Raw genomic sequence first — 20,152 nt, 5'->3', positions numbered from 1 at the left:
ATGAAGCTACAAACCAATATATTTAAAAGAAAAAATTGATATGGCTATGTAACATAAAAACTAACATTTAAAATTGAAAATGAAACACTTTAGAAATTGAAAGGAACTTTTTTTTCTTTTGGTCTTTTTGCTATTTCTTTGGGCCGCTCCCACGGCATATGGAGGTTCCCAGGCTCTGGGTCGAATCGGAGCTGCAGCCACTGGCCTACGCCAGAGCCACAGCAACGCGGGATCCGAGCCACATCTGCAACCTACACCACAGCTCATGGCAACACCGGATCGTTAACCCACTGAGCAAGGGCAGGGACTGAACCCGCAACCTCATGGTTCCTAGTCGGATTCGTTAACCACTGCGCCACGACGGGAACTCCGAAAGGAACTTTTTAACTTAGTAAATTTCAAATAACAGGTCTCTTTTTTAAATAAAGATTATTTACTGTAAAAGGACTTTTAATTTTTTTAAATACATGCATTAACTAAGACCCAAAAAAAAGTATTTGAGTATGATTTTGTAATTTTATTTAGCATTGAAAAGATTACTGCAACACGCACATTATTTAGCAAAGAAATTTTTACTTTTATCATGTAATATTGTCACCTTATTAACCTTCAAGGGAATATAACATGCAGCTTGGGGCTTCACTCAGGGGCAAGTAACCAATTCCTGGGCTGAGGCAGTCCAGTGGTTTAATAGTTGAGGACAGGAGGTGGCCGGCAGTAAAGATGAGGAAGGTGATAGTGCCTAATTAATCATCACCTTTATTAACCTCATTAATGTAGAGACCTATTAATTAACTCTGGCTTAAGAAAATAGCAAATACTAGATTACAGTATTTATTTCTCATATCTGTCATTTCATGAGGTTTGCTTTTTTTTTTTAGGATAATCAAACATACTAGTGATTTCTGGTTGCTTTTACACACCTAACTAGTGTATTTAGGAGCAATTATAGACACTATCTAACAAACAAACTATATTCCTTCCCTTTCTTCATGTCAAAGGAAAACAGACAAGGAAAATTACTAGTATATATAATAACTGTACTTTTTATTTAAAGGCTATGATAAAACAACAGTACAGCTTTTAAAATAGACCAATCTAATTACTTTTACTTAGGTATAGAGATGGTACTATACAACTTTAAAAAAATCACATAACTAAGTATATATGATACATTATATTATAGATGGAAAGCTTAAAGTGAGCCACAAAAAAGAAATCTTGGAACAACATAAGTGGTTTATATATTTGTGGATATAGTTACCTAGATTCCCAGAAAACATTCATTTTAAAATAAAATTGATACTAGGAAGAAACAGAAATTTTTCAGTCAGTGCATTACTGTTTTCTCTTTCAATCATTCCCCAAATAAAAATTATTTCATAGAATGTTAGAGCTGAAAGGATTCTTAGAAATAATCTGCCAGTGGTTCTCAATGGGGTGGTACCTCACTCTAGAAGATGCTTGGAAATGCAGGGTTGTTCTTGGATAGGATGACTAATAATTGCTACTGGCATTAGGGGTTCTAAACATCTTACAATGCACAAGAGAGTTCTTCATAATGAAGAATTATCTAGCCCAAATGCCAGTGGTATGCCCACTGAGAAATACTGACTTAATTCTCCATTTTGGAAATTCAGCCACTTAGGTCCAGAGATGTTAAGTGACTTACTCAAGGACACACAATTGGGTCTAGAACCCAGATTCTCATTTTCTTGTTTTATTTCTCTTTCAATGTGTAAATTCTCAATAGGAAAACATAGAAGAACCAAGAATCAATCATATATGAATATATAAAACATTGTCAAAACATTGGTCATGCATTAATATTTGAAACTGAAATAAAACTGCAATTAACTAAAATATTAATACCTTTTCAAATTACTTTTTTTCTCTAAGAAATCATTCCCTTTCAGATAAATCATTTTCAAAAATCCATCAAAGTTAAAAGGAAGAGGAGGAAATCAACTGATTTACTATGGTTACCAAGTTAACATTTTCTGAATAGGAAAACTATATGTTTCTGTTGGTTTTAGAATAACTAGATACCCTGTAGTCTAGCACCAATCTCCCCTGCTAATCCTGAAGAAATTTATTATAGTGAACAAAGAGCACTGAACTAAAAAGCCAAAGGTCCTGACATCAATCCCTACTCTTTTACACACACACACACACACACACACACACACACACACACACACACGGTCACCACATCTTGATTATATCATAAATCCTCTAGATCTCAGTTTCAGGTTACATAAAATGAGGAATTTAGGTCTCTGCATCCTTTCTAGTTCTGAGATTCTGATTCTATATTTCTTCTTTATTATATAACTAATAGGATTGTAAAAATAGAGGGGTATCACCTAAACATTTATGAGGAAGCACATTATAAATGTGGGTCTCAAAAGGTGATTACTGACAGGTTAAATCCTACTATTAGTTTATTGATTGTTCAACAGCATCTTACCTCCTAGTGATATCATTTGCCACATCTATAGAATAAGTGTCATTCCTTTTTCCCTACATTGTCCTAAAAATGAGGGCTAATTAATCTTCAGAATAATCCAAAATTAAAAATTTTTCCTTCAAAAGGCATTTTCATTAAATGTTTAATTACTGCATGCACACTGAGATTACATTTTTTAAGTTTCAGAGTTATATTAGAATTGTCAAAGTAGAGCAAACTGGGGGATTTTTGCAGTGGACTAATGTTACCATATACATATGTGAACATGGTGTACATGCATACTATATCCCTCTACATTTCCCAGAGGTATTTACAGTTTAGTTCTTGCTCTTGACACTATATAAACAGCCTAAGAAAACTGAGTTACATTTATCCTTTATCCTTACAAAATTTCAATTGAGCCACGAAATGCTTTGTTCCTTTCCATACACTGTCATATCATTCTTAGGCAATGCATCCATATTAAATAGCAATCAAAAAATGAAATATGGACAGAGAGATAATTATTTTTATTTCTCCCTCCCCTACCCAATACACAAAAAACTCAACACAATTACTCCACCACCACCACCAAAGCACGACCGTAAGTTAGGTCAATCTGTATGGCGACTGAATCTAAAAAATCTTTCATGAACGGCCTTAGAGTGAATTTATAGTGAATAATTTGAATGGCCTTAAGTCTTTCAAACTATTCAAGAATATATTCCTAAAACATATTTTCCTAAAGTTCAGTTACTTAAACACAGTTTCTTTCTGCAATATTCTGAAGGTTTCCCTGTGTGTGTTCTTTTTGTCCTACTCATTCGTCCTTTTAAAGAACTTCAGTCTTTGTTGCTTCTTATGCCTCACTTGCAGTGGTTACTGCAACAGCTTTTAAAATATGCTACTTAATTATAATTAAATATAAGTGATTTTGTATTTTGTTAAGGTCATAAATGTAATCTTTCAGTTAATTAAACATGCAATTATTAGTCCATCATATCCACAAGCTCTATGGTTAGATAATAAAAACATTCTGTAGAGTTTGAAACACATTGGTGCAAAAAAAAAAAAAAAAAGGCTATCACAGTAACCAAACATTCTGTTTCAAACAAGCAAGAAGTTGCATGAAAGAGATGCTTTTCCACTTGCAATAAACATTAAAACAATCAATTCTGCAAGACTGTACTATACCAAAGCTATCAGGGGCCTCTGCTGATGATAACTCCTTTGCTCGCTTCACAATGGCAATCTCGGGTTTGGGATATCTGCATGCTAAAAATATTTTTAAATCAAATACGTATAAATGTTAAAATGTATATGAAATTCTGAAGTGAAACATGCTAAATTAAAACATGGGCAGTCCTCACTTTACACACTAGTTTGGGGACATAAAAACGACAATGCAAGCTGAAACTATGCAAAGCAATCTTAATAACCAATGAGGAGAATCACAATTGTTCTGTGACTTTTAATTTTTTTTCAAAACATTAAAATTATCTTACTGGCAGTTATAAATATAGAGAAAAAAATATAAAAATATATAAATATAAAAAATATAAATATAGAGAAAAAATATAAATATAGAGAAAAATATATATATAGAGAAAAATATAAATATAGAGAAAAAAATTTTAATAGTAAAACTAATGTTCATTTAGTACACTATAAAAACATGTTAAACATGTTAAAGTGTCTATTTCTTTTTTTTTCTTTTTTCAATGCCACACCTACGGCACATAGAAGTTCCCAGGCTAGTGGTCAAATCAGAGCTGCAGCTGCCAGCCTACACCACAGCCACAGCAATGCCCAATCCGAGCCGTGGCCACAACCCAACCCGCAGCTTATGGCCTGAACATGGCCAGGGATCAAACCTGCATCCTCATGAATACTAGCTGGGTTCATTATCAGTGAGCCACAATGGGAACTATCCATTTCTTTGTAAAAAAAAAAAAAAAAATAGCTCCAAATAAAAAAAACTGCTCCAATAGTACTAGGACTCTGTTTTTCATCATATAACTTACAATAAAAGCTAGTATTTTTCCTATGTCTTAGTGAACTGTCACACTCCTCTATAAGTCTGAAATAGCTTACATTTTATCTCACACACACACACACACACACACACATATACATATATAGGCAGCACTTGCAGCATACAGAAGTTCCTGAGCCAGGGATTGAACCAGTGCTGCAGCGGTGACAAGGACTAATCCTTAACTGCTCAGCCACCAAGAAACTCCGATCTTTCATATTTTTAGTATCATAAAATATCTCTGAGAGTTCCTTTAATGTGAAATTTTTACCAGAGTCACTTTCTCTGGAACATCTTCCTTTTCATTACAATATCCTCACTTTTCTTATTTATGTCCACAAGTTTGCTTTCTCTTAGCTCCTCTGTCTACATATCTGGAGTCTTTCAAAAGGAAAATAGTAACTCTATAAGTGAATAAATCAGACAGATATTACTTAGTCAAATGTTCAAAAGAAATGGTCAAACCTAAAATGGTTAACATCATCAGGAACAAATAAAAACCATGAGCCAATTGATAAGATGAAAAAAAGAACACAAAATTACTTCTGCAATATTCCTTCTGAAGATGTATAACTGGAATCTATTCATGAAAAAAGAGACAAAACCAAATTGAAGTAAGTACATGCTATAAAGTAACTAGTCAATCATCCTTAAAAGTATCAAGGTAATGAAAGGGAGAGACTGAGAAACTGTTCCAAAAAAAAGGAAATTCTAAATCCAACACGTGATATTGGACTGGATCTTTTTGCTGTAAAGGGGTATTATTGGGACAGCTGGCAAAACCTGAATGACAGCAGAGTATAGGACAGTAGTAATCTATCCATGTCATATTGTGGTTATTCAGGACAATGCTTGTTTACAGGAAATGCAGGCCAGTACTTCAGCTGTAGTGGCATTTACCATGTAGTTAATCCTTAGCTGCCTGAAGTCCTGAGAGATGGTCCTCAGTGACTGCCCTCTTGGGAGACTGCCTCAGCTGAAGATGCTGCCTCACCCAAGGCTCTGCCTGCCCCCTGCTCAGGGCAGTCCTTATTCTTTTCTTTTCTTTTTTTTTTTGTCTTTTTTTTTTTGTCTTTTTGCCTTTCTCTAGGGCTGCTCCCATGGCATATGGAGGTTCCTAGACTAATCCGAGCTGTAGCACTGGCCTACACCAGAGCCAGAGCAATGAGGGATCAGAGCCACGTCTGCAACCTACATCACAGCTCACAGCAACGCCGGATCCTTAACCCACTGAGCAAGGCCAGAAATCGAATCTGCAACCTCATGGTTCCTTGTCAGATTTGCTAACCACTGCGCCATGACGGGAACTCCCAGGGCAGTCCTTATTCAACAGCTCAGTTTCACAGAGGAAGAGGCCTGGACCTCTCACCCAACTCAGGGCAACAGTGAGGGATCATCCTATCTCTAGAACTCTAGCTCAGGTTCAGCTAAGGCTTCCACTGAGACTCCATTACTCTACTTCTACCTCTGCCCAAACCTGCTTCCTTCCCTTCCTGTTCTAAGGTGAGGATTCCCACAGCACTCCCCAGTAAACTTAAATGCTAACTTCTGCCTCGGTGGCTGCTTCCTAAGGAACTTAACCTGTGCCAGGGGGGACAGTGCAACCTGTCAGCAACTTACTCTCAAATGATTCAGGGGAAGGAAAAAAAGCACAATTGAGTTTTTCTAAAATTGGAGACTGTTTCAAAAACTTTAATACAAAATTAAGTGGGGAAAGCACAAAGAACAGGATGAAGAAAAGAAGAAGAAAAAAGTATTACAGAGGGCATGCTTCACCGAAGAAATGAGACTAACCAATGGAAAGTATTTCAAGGTAATAGTGGGAAAGAAAAAGAGATAAACAAAAAGGAATAAATCTATTACACAGTATTTATTACTCAAAAGTAATTACTGCAAAACTATAAAATCAGTGTTAACAATTCACATTTTTGGTAATGTTTTACAGAAGCCCCTTGGAGTAGAAAAATGCTATGATAATGTTTTTTAAACCACAAGATCTTTCTCACACACAAACATAAAATTCTGCCAGCTCACAAAATATGCCACATCTTACACTATCACTGTCACATTTGTTTGCCTGTTTCCCTTTGCGATTCAAGCATGCCTGAGTTTATCTACATGACCTCGACTCCTTCCCACCTTAAAAACAAAAACACTTGCTATAATCTTGCTACTCAAAATATTGTCCCCCTAGACCTATAGCACTGACTCACTGGGAACTCATTAGAAATACGGACTCTCAGGAGTTCCCATAGTGGCGCAGTGGTTAAGGAACCCAACTAGGAACCATGAGGTTGCAGGTTCAATCCCCAGCCTTGCTCAGTGGGTTAAGGATCCAGCTTTGCCGTGAGCTGTGGTATAGATCGCAGACGGCTCAGATCCCAAGTTGCTGTGGCGCTGGCATAGGCCAGCAGCTATGGCTCGGGAAGGGGCCCTAGAAAAGGCAAAAAGAAAAAAAGAAGAAAAAAAAAAAAGAAATACGGATTCTCAGGCCAAACCCCAATCTCCTGAAATGGCATCTGTATTTCAGTAGATTCCCAGATAATTGTTTACATTAAACTCTGTGAGGCAGGTTTGTTTTCACGGTGGGATATGAGAGCTACAAAGAGCATTGCTCCCACTCTTAAAGTGACACGAAGTCAAACTACTTTCAAATTTATGACTTATTTCAAACTCTTAAGAGGACTCAAGTCACAAAGTGAACAGCTAGTCTCAAATCAAAAGAGAAGTAGGCACCTGCAAGGACAGAGGGGACGTTAGCATTTGCTTACTTGAGACAGATGCAACTGGACACCATAAGGAGAGTACAGCTAGAATAGTACGGGAACAGGTGAAGGCAGAGTGAGGGCCAGTGGGACAGTGTAAAGGCATTAGGATATGAATAAATTCTGGGAGTCTGCACCTTCTGGCAGGTTCTTTCACCAGAAATCCCACCAGAAACAAAAAAGGTAACAGAGGGAGCCCTAAGCAAGTGACCATTATGGTACGGACCTAGAAGAGGGGAAAAGCAGTACTGAAGGGACATGAAACTCTACCTGGATCCCTTTCTCAATCTCTCCTATAAGTCAAAGGCTTCAATCTGTGAGAAGTACAAAAATACTGTCACCTTTAGGACAGATAGGGTGACCAGCCATCCAGTTTGCCTGGGGCTATTTCAGCTTTAGTACTAAAAGTCCCACAGCCCAGGAAAAACTGTTTTTCCTACTTCTTAGGTATTTTAATTTGAAAAATGGAGTTTCAAATCATCTTCCTTTCTACAAGCTTCTTGCCAAAGAAAATGAAAAGACATTACTTGTATATTTTCTGCACAATACTACTAAAGAGGTATAATTTCCTTACCTGTGATATTACATTTTTCTCTGATAAACTAGAATTCTACACAGGACTCTGTTAAAATTTTAGTAAACTGGTAACATGTATTTAAAGTAAGCTCCAACTTCTGACCAATGAGTAAAGAGATCATCTCAGTACTACTCAGTTACTGCCTGACACCTCCTGCCATCCAAGTCCAAAGTTTCCTTTACAGAGTGGAATCATTCCTTATTGTTACTCCCTCCTTATCCCATTCCACTCTATACTCTGGTCATTATGTTCCACTCATATTTGCCTTCTGTCAATTCCTACACTATGCCAAGTCCCTTTCTATCTCAGAATCTTAGTATCTGCTTTTCCTTTTCAAATGCTCTTCCTCTACCTGTCTGAATGAATAGCTGCTTCTTCATCCTTTATTTTTGGCTTAAATATTACCTAAACAAAGGCCTTCCCTGGAATAAATGTCCTTCTGTTAATTCTTCTAACAGCACGCACTATCTCTAATTATTTAATTTACGCTATTGCTCATATCCTTCTTCTCTCAGAAATATGTTTCATGAGAGTATTTTGCTGTATTAATTCTCTGACATACCCCCAATACCCAATACCATGTCCATTATATATTAGGGAGAGTAACAAATATTTGTTACATAAATAAATTTTTAAAGTTTAAAAATATTTTCTAGAAACAGCATGTTAGATTTTTGTAAAAAAAGGCAAAAAAAAACCATTTAAAACTCTAAGGGAGGGAGTTGCCTTAACCAGCTCAGCTGGTTAGGAACCTGACTAGTATCTGTGAGGTCAAAGATTTGATCCCTGGCCTTGCTCATTGAGTTAAGGATCCTGCGTTGCTGCGAGCTGCAGTATAGGCACAGACATGGCTCAGATACTGCCTTGCTATGGCTGTGGCACAGGCCAGCAGCTGCAGCTCCTATTCCATCCCTAGCCTGGGAAATTCCATGACACAACTTGGGTCCTAAAAAGATAACAAAAAAATATATAAGGGAAAATTAGAGTAAAGGTTAGAAATTTAGAGATTTAGGACAGTTAGAAGTCCCAAATACTAATTTTCTGATTTTTTCAAAATCTTCCCACAATTTATAAACATTTTTGCACGATGATTTTACTTTGATTTCCCTCATTATCAAAATAATAGTGCCCTATTTGCTTTTATATTTAATGTTGACTATTATACAAACATAGGGAAGATAGACTAAGATATGTCACCAGCACATGTGACATTTATTGAGCATTTGAGTTGTTACCTTCTTTTCCCAGCATGTGTTAAAAAATCACAGGTATGAATATTCAGAAAGGTGCAATGATATGAACAGGGGTTTTAAAGTCAAAGCTAAGTTAAAAACTCTACTCTGCCATACAGGTCTTAGGATTTTGGGCAAGCTCCTCTTAGCCTCAGCATCTTTATCCATAGAACAGAGATCATTCTCTCTCTCTCCAAGAGAAGTAAACAGCATAATTACCTGAAAACTTGCTTAATTAGCTCAGTATGTCCAGCACAGAGCAAACATTCAATAATTGCTAAAGTAATGGTAATAAAGATGGCGTAAGCAGCAGGAGTGGCAGTGGTGAGATGTCTTCTATAAAATATAAGAACCAGGAGTTCCCGTCGTGGCGCAGTGGTTAACGAATCCGACTAGGAACCATGAGGTTTCGGGTTCGGTCCCTGCCCCTGCTCAGTGGGTTAACGATCCGGCGTTGCTTGTGAGCTGTGGTGTAGGTTGCAGACGCGGCTCGGATCCTGCGTTGCTGTGGCTCTGGCGTAGGCCAGTGGCTACAGCTCCGATTCGACGCCTAGCCTGGGAACCTGATTATGCCGTGGGAGCGGCCCAAAGAAATAGCAAAAAGACAAGAAATATATAAATATATAAGAACCATTATACAATAAAAATTCAGAAGTTATATTACAAAATACAAGGCTCTTTGGAAAATTACAAATGTTTTAATAACATAGTGTCCTAAATAGTCTATCCTAAAACTCAGAAAGAAGACAGAAAATCTAAACCAAGTAAAGGACACCATTCTAACTTAAATTTCATTGAAACCTTAAGATCCATAAATAGAATTGCTTCACTTAAGTACCTTTTAAGTGTTTAAAATAACAACCTTTGAACAGCCATAATCCTAATGTTAGCAAAAATACAAGATCTTCAGTGTGAGATCTGAAGAGTCAGAGATCAATAACAATGTGACAGGTGCAACTGACTAGCTGGAAAGACAGAAGAGAGTAGTGGTCTGTGGCCTTGAAATGTCTAACATAATTAAACCCTACTGGAAAGTGTAGGGGTTCAGAATGAGAGAGAAAATGAAAGAAAAGTAAGAAAATAAAAAACACTATGGGAGTTCCCTGGTGGTCTGGTGGTTAGGATTTAGCACTTTCACCACTGTGGCCCAACTGGGCCAAGAACTGATATCCCACATTAAGCCACTGCATGCTGCGGCCAAAAGAATAAAAAATAAAAATGGAAAAAAAAAAAAAAAAAGAAGAAGAAGAAGAGTTCCGCTGTGGCTCAGCAGGTTAAGGATCCCGTGTTGCCTTGACCTGTGGTGTAGGTCTCAGACATGGCTCAGATCACATGTTGCTGTGGCTGTGGTGTAGGCCGGCAGCTGCAGCTCTGATTCAACCCCTAGCCCAGGAACTTCTGTATGCCAAGGGTGCGACCCTAAAAAAAAAAAAAGAAAAAAAAAAGAAAACCCACTATCAAAGAGTGACAAAGAGCAGACATTAGAAACAATAACAGAGATGCCAATAAGCAGACCTCCTTACACAGCAGAAAAGTTTACCACAACCACAAGGGATGAATGAGAACAGAGTAGAACAGTCTGAGGGCTCTGGGGGGGCAGGGCGGTGAAGAGCAAGCTCAACACATTTTATCAGCACTATGACACAGTCTGAAAAGCATGCCAACTGAAACAGCACAGTGTTCCGGAGGCATTTAGTGTGATGACTAGTACATCTACAAATAGAAGTAAGTGGCCCCAAAGAAAATCATTGTATTAAAATACCATATATAAGGACTCTGACATCTGGTAGAAGCTAAATTGTGCTCATTATACTTTTACTAAGGCAGAGAAAAATGCAGTATGTTCAAATATGTTGCCATCAAAAGCAAAGTAAATGTTTTAGAGGTTAAGAGGAATGGCGTTTTTGTTACCTGCAAAGTCCTTTCTCTAGATGAGTCTCATTTACCAGTTGGTTCAAAGTGACTACGTCATTATATTTTTAACAAATAACAACTTGCTTTTATATGGTTGTATTCATTAATTTAAGGCAGACATAAACCTATGAGTCAAAGACAGGGCTAGAGTCTTTTAAATCTACATACTAATCCAGCTGACTTGAACAAGATGCTAATAAAATCTGCACTCAGGAATTTAGTCTCTGTCTGTTCCAGTTAGTACTCTCACATGCCAAAGAAAATCAGACAAGAGTATAGTTATGCAAACTCATCACTATTTTTAGAAAAACTAAAGCAACTGCCACCAATAATGGTTCAATATTAGATCATCCCCAACATTCAAGATCATCCTCCATTATCTTCGGTTCCACCTGACCCTTCCAGGATGATTCTAGGAAGTGGCAGGCTTTATGTTATTTCAATTTTCCTACCTATAAATTTGCTTATAAAAATTTACTTGTCACAATTGCTATAAAGAGTAAGGAAAGAGTAACTATTGAGATGAACACCACAAATTACTGGTGAATTAAACTATAGCAGTGTTTGACTTATCTGGAAGCCCTATTTCCCAAGTATCTAATATTCAGAATTTAGTGAAGAACTTAGAAGTGAAGAACAATAAAACAAAAAGTTATTACAAAGCTTTGTTTATTTGACAATGAGGTGAAGAGTCTGACAGAGAGGTGAGGAATTACTCTTCTGTCCTTATCCAGAGACAGAATACAAATAATACAAATAAATAAGTACAAAATACAAATAAATAAATAAAGCAAATGAGCTAGAAGAGAATAAACTGAAAATAGCAAGTATCAATGCATGACAGGAAAATAGGATAGAGGGGGCCACGGACTAAAGAAGAAAGAGCCTTTTCTGTTTATATATTTATATGAAATATAGCATTTCATGTAAAGCAATGGCCCTCAACCAGACTGGTTCTGCTACCTTCTTCCCCTACCTCCCACCCAGTGTCTCCTCCAGGGACCAGGTGGCAATGTCTAGAAATATTTTTGGTTGACAAAACTCAGGGTGAGGAGGGTGGGAGGGTGCTACTGGCATCTAGTGGATAGAAGACAGGGATGCTGCTAAATATCCTATGTGGAAGACAGCCCCCACAACAAAGAATTATTCAGCCCAAAATGTGAATCCTGATATAGAGGAAAGAATCCTATACATCTCTCTCCCTCCCCTCTCTCTCCAGCTGTTTACCAAGTGACCCCCAAAATACCACATGAAAGAGATGAATCATCCAGCTGAGTCCTGCCTGTATTCCCAATCCACAAAATAATGAGATATTAAGGGAATGGCTGTTGTTTTACGTCACAAATAACTCTGGACCTCAAGTTATATGTTAAATGATAATTAAAGATTATTAAATAGAATATATCCATTTTGTAATGGGAAAGAAAAATTCTATTTACATGATCAGTTTTCTAGGCAGTAATCCTAGTTACAGGGCTACTCCAATATGCCCAGTAACTCTAAAGTATTCAAAATTAAGCTTGTTGGAATATACTGCTATAATTACATTCTTTCCATACTAATAAAATAATTAATCATAACTAAGCTTCATTTACTTATCCAAACCCAACATATAGAAGCTCTCATGTTGTTGCGAGAGATCCATAGATCATATCCTCATCCTGGGTCTTCTCCTTTTACCAGGTCTAGTTGGAGCTACACTTCTCTTACTCTTTCACTATTTCAACTAAGGCATCAAAATATTTTTATTCACGAATCTTTTTTTTGAGTATGAAATGTTTTTTTTTGCCTTCTTTCTTATTCTCTTTAAGCAGAAGCCAAGACTGTCTCCAATTCATCCTAGAGGCTATTAGCTTAATGGCACTGCCACTTTCTTACATAATCCTATACAAAGGGCTGAGAAAAATGGGGATACTCTTGCTAAGAGTTTAAGATCCTGGAGTTCCCGTCCTGGCTCAGCAGTTAATGAATCTGACTAGCATCCATGAGGACGCAGGTTAGATTCCTGGCCTCACTCAGTGGGTTAAGGATCCAGTGGTGTAGGTCACAGACTTGGCTCAGATCCTGTGTTGCTGTGGCTGTGGCACAGACCAGAAACCACAGCTCCAATTTGAACAATATGACCCATAGCCTGGTAACCTCCATATGCCTCAGGTGTGGCCCTAAAAAGAAAAAAAAAAAAAGATCCTTAGTGGACTGGAACTCCATGAAAAATCATCCAAGTATGCTGTATGGGACGTTCTCAAAATGAAGTTCTTCATCCTACCTTAAAGTAAATAATCACAAAAGGTGGGGAACTATAAGATGAAAGTTTTGAATTGCATGGTGTATCTATACAGATGTAAATAAATGGTAAAAAAAAATTATTTCAACATATACAATTACCACTTATACAGAGAAGCAGAAAAAAATGCAAGCTGATTAAGATCTAAATCAAATCAAAATCATTATGAGGTACCACCTTACACCGGCCAGAATGGCCATCCATCATCAAAAAGTCTACAAACAATAAGTGCTGGAGAGGGTGTGGAGAAAAAGGAACCTATTACACTGTTGGTGGGATTGTAAATTGCTGCAACCACTGTGGAAAACAGTATGGAGATTCCTCAGAAAACTAAAAATAGAATTACCATTTGATCCAGCAATCCCACTCCTGGGCATCTATCCAGAGAAAACCATGACTCGGAAAGACACATGTACACCAACGTTCACTGCAGCACTATTTGCAATAGCCAATACATGGAAACAACCTAAATGTCCATCGACGGAGGAGTGGATCAAGAAGATGTGGTACATATACACAATGGAATATTACTCAGCCATTAAAAGGAATGAAATTCCAGCATTTTTAGCAACATGGATGGACCTAGAAATTATCGTGCTAAGTGAAGTCAGTCAGACAATGAGACACCAACATCAAATGCTATCATTTGGAATGATAATACCATGGGGAATCAAAAAAAAAAGGACACAATGAACTTTACAGAACAGATACTGACTCACAGACTTTGAAAAACTTATGTTTTACAAATGAGACATGTGGGGGGGTAGGGGGATGCACTGAAGGTTTGGGATGGAAGTGCTATAAAATTTGGTTGTGATGATTGTTGTACACCTATAAATGTAATAAAATTCATTAATTTAAAAAACTAAGTAAAAAAATAAAAAATAAATGGTAAAAAATTCTTTCAACATATACAATTACCACTTACACAGAAAAAAATTCAAGCTGATTAAGATTTAACATTGATTTAAAAAAACTGTTCTTTTCCTCTCAATATATCCCTTATTTGCTATATATAAAAGGAATCTCATTTTTAAAATATCTTAAGTATACATTTAACAAAAATATTCCCTAAGAAGGTCCTTTTCTCAAATTGTATCTTTCATTGTGCCCCCCTAAAAGCCAGCTCTTGCCTTCCTGTATAATTCTCCAATGAGCAATAATTACAATCCCTACCTAAGTGTGGAAGGCAGCCTCCAAGATGGCCCTCGATGATTTCCATCTCTTGGTATTCACCCCCTATAGAGTACCCTCCCACAGTGCACCAGGGCAAAAGAGGGTGGACTACTGCTTCTAAGACTGAGTTTAAAAAAACCTGTGGATTCCAGCTTAGGTCTCTCTCTCCAGACTAGTTATGGAGGAAGCCAGTTGCCATATCTTGAAACACTTAGGCAGCCCTGGAAGAGGCCCACAGAGCAAGGAAGTGAGACTTCTAGCTCACAGCCATGTGAATTAGCCTTCTTAGAAGTGGTTCCTCCAGCCTCAATCAAGATGCAGATGATGCAGCCCTGGCTGAAGACTTGATTACAGCTTCATGAGAGACCCTGAGCCAAAAAGCACCCTAAGCTGCTCCAGAACTTCTGATCCTCAGAAATCCTGAGACAATACATGTTTAAGTCACTATCTTTTACGATCATTTGTTATATGGCAATGTATACACAATGAGCACCGCCTATCCTTCAATAACCAAACTGATGTATTTGGAAAATTTTTGAAAATAATTATAAATAGAAATAGTAATTGTAAAAATTGAAAAACAAATTTGTTTAAAAATCTCAGCTAAAATTCAAAGGCAACTGTAATATCAACTTGTCAGTCCTACTTATAAAAATAATGACCCAATAATGCATTAACAGAAGATTGGACTACTTTCTGGAAGAATTGAAGGCAGGCAGAACAGATATGTTGAACACAACATTGATTTTTTTTTTTAAACTGGGGAGGAAATCAGTTTGTAATATAAAAATCACTATATCTTACTTAACTATAACAAGACTTCCCACCAAGTCTGCTTTATCTATTTACAAACTGGTTCTATTTGGGACGGAAATGCTATAAAAGTGGGTTGTGATGATTGTTGTACAACTATAAATGTAATAAAATTCACTAAAAAATTTTTAAAAACTGATTCTAAAGCTTTATCTGGTCACAGATTATATCAAATGCCTACTGATAAACACAGAGGAAAGATAAGGGCAAATGCACCAAATTTTAGCAGTAGAGATTTTTTTTTTCCTGTAATGAATGTTTCCATACCAAATCCAAAACACTTCATTAGATGCTACAAGCACACATCCCAAGAACACAAACTTCCTATTATGAGAAACAGCTCTTTTAACAGAATTTATTTCATTAGAAAGTGCACTTAGTACATACACATTTAGCACATGGGTTGAGTTTTTATAAACATTCAAGGGGAGGGGAGGGTAAAAAAAATAAAAATAAAAACATTCAAAAGGAACAATAAAAGAAAAACATGGGAGTTTTTCATTTGTCTGGGGAGAAAAATTGATTTCAGCAATAGAATGAGCGGTATGCATTCTCAACATAATAAAGCCCCTTCACCTTAAATGGTTAATGAATAGGGTAATTTAGTAGATAACTGATGATCCCAGTTATCTCCAAAGAAACTATACATATTGATATTGAAAACAATGAGGAACACTAAGACTATACCAAAAGTTAAAGCATCATCATCAATAAGTGTCATTTGAGTCAAAGGGCAATAATTTAGTCATCAACATTGCCAAAATCAGTTGATTAAAACTGTGAAGTTCTTTAGTTTATACAGAATAAGCATCTGACGACCACATTGTTTCCTATATCCTTTCCATTTATCTTGAAAAAAGACAAATTGGCAATTTCTCTCTCATATAACTCACATATTACTGAGTGTAAGAGATGCTAACTGATCTCCATTGACTGAAGTTAACAGCTACTTTACAGAATATTTAAAACCATGTTAAATTTTAAAGTACTGTCTTCATTGGGAAATGCAGCATCCCCATCAAAACGTGCTAAAACCGTAAAAGGCATGAGGTAAATGTACCCATTTGTATCACAAGACATGCTTTTCAAGAACTGTCATAAAATCATATTAATAAGGCCCTCCAAACGTGTAACAATGTTAATGCATAATTTCCAAGAAACTACTCAATGAAGACCAAATGTGTTCAAGTAGTCTTGCCCATGAACAAAGAGTCCTAAAACTGATGCTCCAGTTTTAGGACTGTCTTTATAGTTTTCCAAGAAGCACATTTTCAGAATTGAGTATTTTAAAACCAAACTGATGCACACATAGCTTACAAATATGCGAGTATTTGATTATGACTTCATATAATACCATGATTATACATTTAGTAACCTACTGATTGCGATGTTGCGTTTTTCCTGTAAAAGCATTGTCAGTAGACAATGTCTGGAATCATCCAATACTATAAATTGGGCCACAATTCCCTGAGCAAAGAAAAAAAAAAAAAAAGCAGTTAAAAGGCACAACTAAAAAAGTTTCTGAAGAAGGATTACAGAAAAGGCATAATTGTTTCCTCCACTCAGGTACATACATAGACCATAGTACTTTCAACTGCCCCTGGCAAATCAAACGCCTTGTTCCAAATAAATGTACTCTTAAGGAATCTATGGAATGTTTATGTACCAACTAACCTTGAGAAAAGGAATACTTAAAAAACAAAATAAACAAAAAAACACTTTCAAACACACCAGAATGTAATATAAAATAATAATGTATTCTGTCTGTGTCACCGCATTTAAATGGCAAAAGTATTTTAAGACTGTTTATTTGCTCCCTTCATCCTTTTGATTTTCTGACTTTTTCAGCTTTTTCACTTGGACTCTAACTCTGACCTACCAGCATTGTGCACTGGTTTTAAAAATATCCTCTTTTAACATGTTAGCTTAAAAATAGCTTTGCTTTCACCATTCCGAATTATTTTTGTGCATAAATCCAAAATACTTTTGCTTTTTACTGTAGAGCCACAGATTTCCAGAAAAAATACCTCCTTATCTACTGCATTCTTCCCTCCTCTAGGGAAACCACAAAAACTGGGGTTTAACTTGGGCAACACCCAACCTATGATGGGCTTGCAAGTATGTATCTGCAGATACTGGTTTGACCCATTCTTTCCATTCCCCAGGAAAATGTTTCCTTCGGCTGCTTAAGAGAATACAACTACAGATTTGTGCAAAGAAGCAGCTGAGAGCATCTCCGCCTTACGAAGCAACAGCCTTTCTTTTGGACACCCATACACCTTGTTTTAGGACCATTCAACAAAGTTTCTTCCTGCGTCTAGGCTTTGCAGCGCTTTTGAAGAAGGCACTGCAGGCCACTCGCGTGGCTGCACGTTCACCGGAACTCAGCAAGGGCTTGGGGGCAGGAGGGCTGCGGGGGGGAGCGGGGCTGGGGGGAGGACACAGCCAATCTAAACAAAATCAATTCAGCATCCGTCGGCAATTGGGGCTGAAGCGCCGATTTTGAGGCTGGGGAGGAACCAGCCAAGCGCTGGCCCTGGCACGATCCGCCCCTTCCTACCTGCCCCGGGGACACTTAGGAGGCGGAAAGTTCCCCCCGTCGGACGTCCCAGGCGTCGGGCCAGGCGGGCGAGGGGGGCGGCGGCGAGGGGCCCGGGCCGAGCGGTGGGCGGCCTCCCGGGGCGCCGGTGGGGTAGGGGAGGGCGCCCGGCCCCCGCCCCCGGCTCGCCCCCTTCGCGCCTCCCTTACCTTGGGCGATGGCAATGGACTCGAAGCGGTGCAGCTCCTTGAGCAGGCAGGTCCTCTCGCTGGAGTGCAGGCTGTAGATGAAGTCGCGCGCGCCCTGCGCCGTGTTCAGCGCCTCCATGGGTTCCTTCTTCGGGTGGGTACCCAGGGCCCGGGGGCCGCCCGGGGCCGCGAGCGCCAGCAGCCCCCGCCCGCAGCCGCACCAGGACGGCGGGCGGGGCGCGGCGGCGGCCGGGCCCGGCCTCAGGCTGCGCGCGGTCCGGCTCCTCAGCAGCGGCAGCAGCCGGGACATGGCGGGCTGAGGAGCGAGGACCCCCGCGGCAGTCCGGGAGGGAGATTTCTGGCGCCGCTGCGCGAAGAAGGAGCTGGGCTCAGCTCGACCCCGCCCCGATGTCCTCCTGACAGGCAGCCGAGACGCCGGGCACCATGCACTCCCCGGGCCCACGCGGCTGTCGCCTCCTCTTCCGTCCTCCTTCCCTTCCCAAAGGCCAGTGGCGCCTCCAGTCCCTTCCGACGACAAAAACTTTCTCTGAGGCAGCCGGGCCGGGAGAGCGCTCCCGGAGAAGGCGGGCGGGCTGTGCGGGCGGGCGCCTCCCAGCCGAGGAGAAGCGGCGCGGGCGGGCGGGCGGGTCCGGCAAGGGTTAGTGTCTGTCAGTCTGATCTTCCAGAGGGATGAGTCAGCCACGCGCCGCCCTTCTCCAGCACCGCCCTCCTCTGTCTCTGGTTTTCCCACCCTCTCACTTGCCCTAGTCCCCACTCCGTACGACTCCCGCGCCCTCAAAGCAACCACGCTTTCAGGCCTCAGACGCCATCACTACCCCTAGCGGCGATACAGTGGGTAACAGGGCGGGCGAAGGAAAGGGGCGGGGGGCGGCGGGGCCGCGCAGGCGCAGTATGCAGACTCGCAGGCCGTGGTCTCTTCCCTCCCCCCTCCCCCCCCCCGGAAAGGAGTGTGCACGCGCTTCGGGTGCGTGAAGGTGGAGGGTGAGAAGGCTAGCCCCCCTTGCGCTGGCCTCCGGCACGTTTCTATCGGCTGTGGGGAATTGGGAAGAAGAGCTTTGAGCCACTCGCTCTGCCAGGTAATGTGGCTACGACACGGCCCGCTGTAGCGCCGGGCCTGAATCTTAAATCTGGGGTTAATTCTGAACGATGCTCCAGCTTGCGGCCCCCTTCGCCCGGCCCCGGCCGAACCACAGAGCCCTTTTCAGGCTTTGAGGGACTGAAGAGCTCAAGCGGCGCCCTTTGCCAAGTCCATGCACACCACCGCTTCCGCCAGACACTCGGGTCTCTGAGGCACCTACTCTGAGAGCTCCAAAGGGAGGGTGAAGCCAGTTCTCCCCTTTTCCAAGAAGAGTCTGAGACTGAAACCTTGATGCTGAGAACACCTTTCCCCTTTCTGATGCAAGCAGCTTGCAGATTGTTAATGCCGGAGCCTGAGGCAAGAATGTCACAGACCTTTCCCAGGTGTTTGTTAAGGTTTGTTTGGTTGTTTCTTTCTCTCAGCTGAGGCAGAAAATATTTTGCGAGCCTCCCCCGTTCCCACATGTCCTAGGCATCTTGCAAGGCCCCGTACGTTCATAGGGTCTCCTGTTCTGAGCTTTCATTTATCTCTGCCTGAGGGAGGAGATCTCAGCTTTATCTGAACCTGTCTCACGACACTTAGGCTTCCTGTCTTCTTAGAGAATAGATCCACTTAGAGAATAAATCTGCTCAAGTGTAATCAAGATCTAAATCCTATCCTTATCACATCCACTGTTACACCCAGCCCAAGAGCGTGTATGCAGTAGACATGCTATCATAGTGTAAGTGCGATGTATAAATGCGAATCAGAGGAGGAACATTATCGCTAAATCCTCCTGCCTTCAAAATGGTTCTCAAAGTGTGGCCTCTGGGCAGCAGTTTGTTAGTTATGCAAATTCAAATTCCGGTACTCCACCAAAGACCTTCTGACTCTGAAAGTGGGGGGTGGGCCCAGTCATCTGCATTTTAACAAGCCCTCCAGTTAACACTGATGCACACAAAAGTTTGAGAACCACTTCACTAACTTAAACATGGAAAGCATTGTTTACATTTTTTAATTTGATAGCAGTGCAGTAGTGTAATAGTGGCAATTTAAAATGTTCTCTGGGAGTGCCTGTCGTCATGGCTCAGCGGAAATGAGT

At 39.9% G+C, this 20,152-nt stretch overlaps 1 protein-coding gene and 1 long non-coding RNA gene across 3 annotated transcripts in view; one reads left to right on the top strand and one right to left on the bottom strand.

Annotated features, from left to right (window-relative positions):
* Nucleotides 1–18,803, bottom strand: part of TMEM65 (transmembrane protein 65) — a 45,703-nt gene extending 26,900 nt beyond the window's left edge. Inside the window, exons 1-2 of one of the 2 annotated variants that reach the window (XM_047783299.1) lie at nt 17,994–18,803; nt 3,644–3,724 (exon numbers count right to left, since the gene is read on the bottom strand). In XM_047783299.1, coding sequence (XP_047639255.1) covers nt 3,644–3,724; nt 17,994–18,282 — 370 coding nt within the window. In that variant the 5' untranslated portion in view covers nt 18,283–18,803. The remainder of the gene's footprint in view (nt 1–3,643; nt 3,725–17,993) is intronic. The other variant, XM_047783300.1, reaches the window with a different exon arrangement.
* Nucleotides 18,645–20,152, top strand: part of LOC125129045 (uncharacterized) — a 29,134-nt gene continuing 27,626 nt past the window's right edge. Inside the window, exon 1 of the long non-coding RNA XR_007135402.1 lies at nt 18,645–19,466. This is a non-coding gene — a long non-coding RNA (uncharacterized LOC125129045). The remainder of the gene's footprint in view (nt 19,467–20,152) is intronic.

Source organism: Phacochoerus africanus, chromosome 6 (assembly GCF_016906955.1).
Source record: "Phacochoerus africanus isolate WHEZ1 chromosome 6, ROS_Pafr_v1, whole genome shotgun sequence".
NCBI classification, from domain to species: Eukaryota; Metazoa; Chordata; class Mammalia; order Artiodactyla; family Suidae; genus Phacochoerus; species Phacochoerus africanus.
This window is presented reverse-complemented; position numbering and strand designations above follow the sequence as displayed.